This window comes from Ochlerotatus camptorhynchus, unplaced genomic scaffold (genome assembly GCF_037179485.1).
Source record: "Ochlerotatus camptorhynchus isolate MF236.1 unplaced genomic scaffold, CSIRO-AGI_Acam_v1.1 ptg000434l, whole genome shotgun sequence".
NCBI lineage: Eukaryota > Metazoa > Arthropoda > Insecta > Diptera > Culicidae > Ochlerotatus > Ochlerotatus camptorhynchus.
The window spans coordinates 7448085-7452589 of NW_027040920.1; the positions used below are offsets into that span (position 1 = coordinate 7448085).

General features: G+C 42.3%; 1 protein-coding gene across 2 annotated transcripts; it reads left to right on the top strand.

The window, feature by feature from the left end:
- Positions 1-1426: 1426 nt before the first annotated feature.
- Hacl (2-hydroxyacyl-CoA lyase) lies at positions 1427-4086 on the top strand. 2 transcript variants are annotated; one of them, XM_065234446.1, is made up of 5 exons: positions 1427-1526; positions 1632-1699; positions 2032-2154; positions 2244-3556; positions 3741-4086. In XM_065234446.1, exons 2-5 carry the CDS (start codon positions 1652-1654, stop codon positions 3958-3960), a joined length of 1704 nt encoding a protein of 567 aa, XP_065090518.1. In that variant the 5' UTR covers positions 1427-1526; positions 1632-1651; the 3' UTR covers positions 3961-4086. The 2 variants fall into 2 exon arrangements, with proteins under 2 accessions (XP_065090518.1, XP_065090517.1); XM_065234445.1 differs by lacking the exon at positions 1427-1526 and having other exon boundaries at positions 1595-1699.
- The last annotated feature ends 419 nt before the right edge of the window (positions 4087-4505 follow it).

Here is a 4505-nt window from a genome sequence, read left to right on the forward strand (position 1 = left end):
AACTGTGGAAGTGCACCTAGAACACTAAGTTGAGAGCACGCAATAAGCTAATATGCGATATGCAATAAGCTTGAAATGCGAAGAAGAAGAAAAGAAGAACAGCTTACTCTATGACCGGCACAATCGGCTTACTTGCGGCACACTGACAAAAAAAGATAACCCAAGATTGGTGTGCGGAGTGACCTACCCCTTGGTGTAAACACTTTTTACCAAAAAGAACTATCACCAACTTTTAATTCGAACAACGGTTTTTTTTTTAAATTTTAGTAACGGTTTTGTGTGTGTACTTGTTTTCTTTCTCGATCACAATAACAAATGAAAGCAAAAAATATATATATATAAAAAACTGCAAGGATTCGTAAAATATTCAAGACTGTGATATTGATTCAATGAGTCAGAGCATAAACTCTCGTTCAATTCTTATAGGAAATGTTGCACTGTTTTCAAATCTGAAATAATATTTGAGGGATACTTGATCTTTTTTCAGTTAAAGTACACACTGTCAACAAGTCAAGTAAAAACATGGATACATCCTGGTGGAATGTGTCAAATAGATTACTTTTTGTATTCTAAGCCAGTTCTTGTCTATGTGAATCTCAGTTGGTGTATGAAAATGAATTACGCTAAATGATTAGGACACTTTCGTTTTCAAGAGCACTTATGTCAATATTCAAAAGTCATGCTGATCTGAAAATAAAACACGATGCTCACAGCTCTGTAACGAATAATTAGATAAATTATAGACTTCGTACATTAAGGCTGTGTTCCATTTGGTGAATTTTCACTTAATAAGAATGACAGCACAGCGGATAAAAAATAATCGATTAGTTGTTAACCGAGTAATTAAAAAATGGGACATCTCTGATTTTGGTGTGATTGTTTTGATAAAAAAAAAAGTGTGCAAAATTTCATCACTACCGAGGGGGCAGCAGAACCACAAAATTACCTTGTATACGGGGGGTATTCATTGAATGAAAGGGACCGTGAAAAAGGACACTAAAATAGAAAGTTTTTCTTCCGACAGTTTCATCTTAGTATTCATCTTTGGTAGAATCACTCAATTTTTCCGGTCATATCCGTCCGAAAAAGAAAGTGCGGGTTGTCTTCGGAAGAACGGAAATTAGATGAATACCCCTATTGTAAATCAATTTGCATGAAAAAGGATACCGTCAACCGTGTCCATAGAGCTTCTGCAAAAAATAAATCACCATGTGACAACAGAACTGTTAACATCGAACAAGTTCACCAACTTTTCCGTGCTCATACAAACGTGCCTAAAAGCACGCAGCCATTTTGGATGCGGTCCTCTAGAGGTGCCCTTTAGAAACTTCCATCCATTCGACTTATCATTTGACAGACACGTTCAAAAGAGAACGGCAACCAAAACAAGCCTTCCTGCCGTGGCGAATGGTTGTGATTTTTTGTCGTCGTCGTTCCTTTTCGCAATCTGTCTGTGCCGTTTGTGCTTGCTCGTAGAGGCGTTGATCTTGGTGTTTTTTGACTGTTCGATTTTCGTACGCGATAAGGTGAGTGGTAATTATCATAAGTTTCTCCGTTGGCCGATGTACCGTGTTAAAAAAGTGTATTTAAATAAATATTAACATTACTGCTTGCGCTTGTTCCTTGTCCAGATCAATTCAAATTCTCCAAAATGGAAGTCGATGGAAATACGGTTTTAGCTCGGTCGCTGAAGGAGCAGGTAGGTGATGGGTGCTAATTGGTTTTTGTGGGTTTGAGATGTTCTTTTTTTATTAAGATGATTGGCTGATTTCAAACAAGCTGCGTAGAATTGCGTTAGATAATGTTTGATAGAACGTTGGCATCATTTCGGTATTATCTAACGTAATTCGATAAGTTATAAGTTTTTTGGCCGTTCAACACTTTAAATAAATTTGAAACGAAGGACTTTGGAATCGTTGATTATCTCCAAGCACCGTTGAATGGCCAATAATCTTGTTTGCTAATTGTGGCTGATATCTACCGGTGCTGATGTGTGATATTTGTGTATGTTTTTATTATTTTCGTTATCAGGGCGTTGAGTATGTGTTCGGCATCGTCGGTATACCGGTGGTGGAGCTATCGATGGCGATGCAAGCCGAGGGCCTCAAGTACATCGGTATGCGAAACGAGCAATCTGCTTGCTATGCTGCTCAGGTGAGATAACAATTCGTTCTCCTGAGCAACTAGGAAATGAATTCTCATCTGAATGAGAATTTTCATCCCTATATTAATTTTATTTTTAGGCAATCGGCTATCTAACCGGCAAACCGGGCGTCTGTTTGGTTGTTCCTGGTCCGGGACTGCTTCACGTGACCGCAGGAATGGCAAACGCCCAGATCAACTGCTGGCCGTTGATTGTCGTTGCCGGAGCTGCCTTCCAAGATCACGAAGGAATCGGTGCTTTTCAAGAGTGTCCTCAGGTCGAACTGAGCCGACCTTATTGCAAGTACGCAGCCAGACCGGCCAGCATTCCGCTTATACCGCAGCATGTGGAGAAAGCCGTTCGCTTAGCATGCTACGGCCGGCCTGGTGTTGCCTATTTGGATATGCCCGGCAATTTACTTCTGGCAAAAGTACCGGAAGGTAGCGTTCCAAAGCAATACGTTCATCCGGAACGTCCGATAGCATTCCCGAATACTAAATCAGTCAAGGAAGCTGCCCATTTGCTGGCCAAAGCCAAGCGACCATTAGTGATTGTCGGCAAAGGAGCTGCCTATGCTCACGCTGAATTGCACCTCAGACAACTGGTTCATCAGACGAACATACCGTTTCTTCCAACTCCGATGGGAAAAGGAGTGGTTCCCGATCTGGATCCCCAATGCGTAGCGCCGGCTAGGACACTGGCTCTGCAAAAGGCGGATGTCATCTTACTGCTTGGAGCTCGTCTTAACTGGATGCTCCACTTTGGCCGCCAGCCTCGCTTCAGCCCCAATGTCAAGGTTATTCAGGTTGACTTGAGCGCTGAAGAATTGCACAACAGTGTCCTAAGTACGGTTGCAGTGCAATCGGATATAGTTCCATTCACGGAACAGCTTATCGACGAGCTGGCCAGCATGCACTTCTACTTCGATAAGAACAACGACTGGTGGATCGACCTGAAGGCCAAGTGTGAGAAGAACAAGAAAGTTGTTCAACAGATGGCGATGGATACGAAGGTTCCGCTGAACTATCACGCCGTCTTCCACCATCTGCAGGAGTTGATCCCGAAGGATGCCATTATCGTTAGCGAAGGAGCCAATACCATGGATATTGGAAGGACATTCCTGGACAACAAATGGCCCCGACATCGTTTGGATGCGGGTACATTCGGAACGATGGGTGTGGGACCGGGTTTTGCCATTGCTGCGGCTCTGGTGTGCCGAGATCGCTTCCCCGGCGAGAAAGTTATCTGCGTGGAAGGTGATTCGGCCTTCGGTTTCTCCGGAATGGAGATCGAGACCATGATGCGCTATCAGCTTCCGATTGTCATTGTGGTCGTCAACAATGGCGGTATCTATTCCGGTTACGATAAGCAGGTCTATGATGACATTCGCTGCGGAGGAGATCTTACTAAAGTGTACGTATCGTCTGAAAGTTCTTTTAATTCAGTGATGGATGACAGATAGTTTGATGCTATTAATCTTCCTATCAAAATAGGGGATTAATAGCACTAAACTAAACATGAAGATGGGTTAACCGAATTAATTGGATTTAACGTTCTGCTTAAAACTCGATTAAAATTAACGAATTTTTATTTTCAGTACTCCCCCGAATGCTCTGAACGTAGAAACGCACTACGAAGCACTGATGAACATGTTCGGATCGAAGGGATACTTTGTTCGCACCATTCCGGAGCTGCAGCAAGCGGTCAAGGAGGCATTAATTTTGACCGACCGGCCTACGATCATCAATGTGGCCATCAGCCCATCGGCGGAGCGCAAACCGCAGGACTTCCAATGGTTGACGGAGTCGAAGTTGTAATTGGTGGAAGCTGGTGCATATGATAAGTTGAACATTTACATTCGTAGCCGACTAGGGAAATCGGGTTAGAGGGTGCTTGTGTGGAAATATATTTAACTTTTGTTGGACGAAATAAATTTACTCACTGGAATAGTTCTAGCGACTTTTCATCACTACCTAATACCTTGTACAGACTATGGCTTATATCATGTAATATAGGCTGTCTTGCAATGAGCACTCAGATAGGATTTCCAGTGAAAAGTAGATATTACATGATATAAGTCATAGTCTGTACGGGGTATAAAGCCCCACGTTGCAGACAGTATATGAGTAAAGTCAAACTCACACTTTTTTGCCTGTAGATTTGAAGACAAACTTCAAATCTCCGCGTACATGGTACGGGTTAGGCAAAAAAGTGTGCGTTTGGCTTTGTACTGTCGCATTAATGGCCATTCGCTCATTTTATACTTCTATTCAATTTTCATACTGCCATACTCTAATTGAACTATCTACCTACTCTCTTCTAAGACCATTCTATAGCATATAAATTATCACACTGTAGCTTC

Bases quoted from the DNA above. Each gene is read 5' to 3' on its own strand.
- Hacl (XM_065234446.1), top strand. From the start codon at position 1,652: ATGGAAGTCGATGGAAATACGGTTTTAGCTCGGTCGCTGAAGGAGCAG. The intron at 1,700-2,031 runs GTAGGTGATGGG...TTTCGTTATCAG, and splicing joins CTCGGTCGCTGAAGGAGCAG to GGCGTTGAGTATGTGTTCGG. The intron at 2,155-2,243 runs GTGAGATAACAA...TTTTATTTTTAG, and splicing joins CTGCTTGCTATGCTGCTCAG to GCAATCGGCTATCTAACCGG.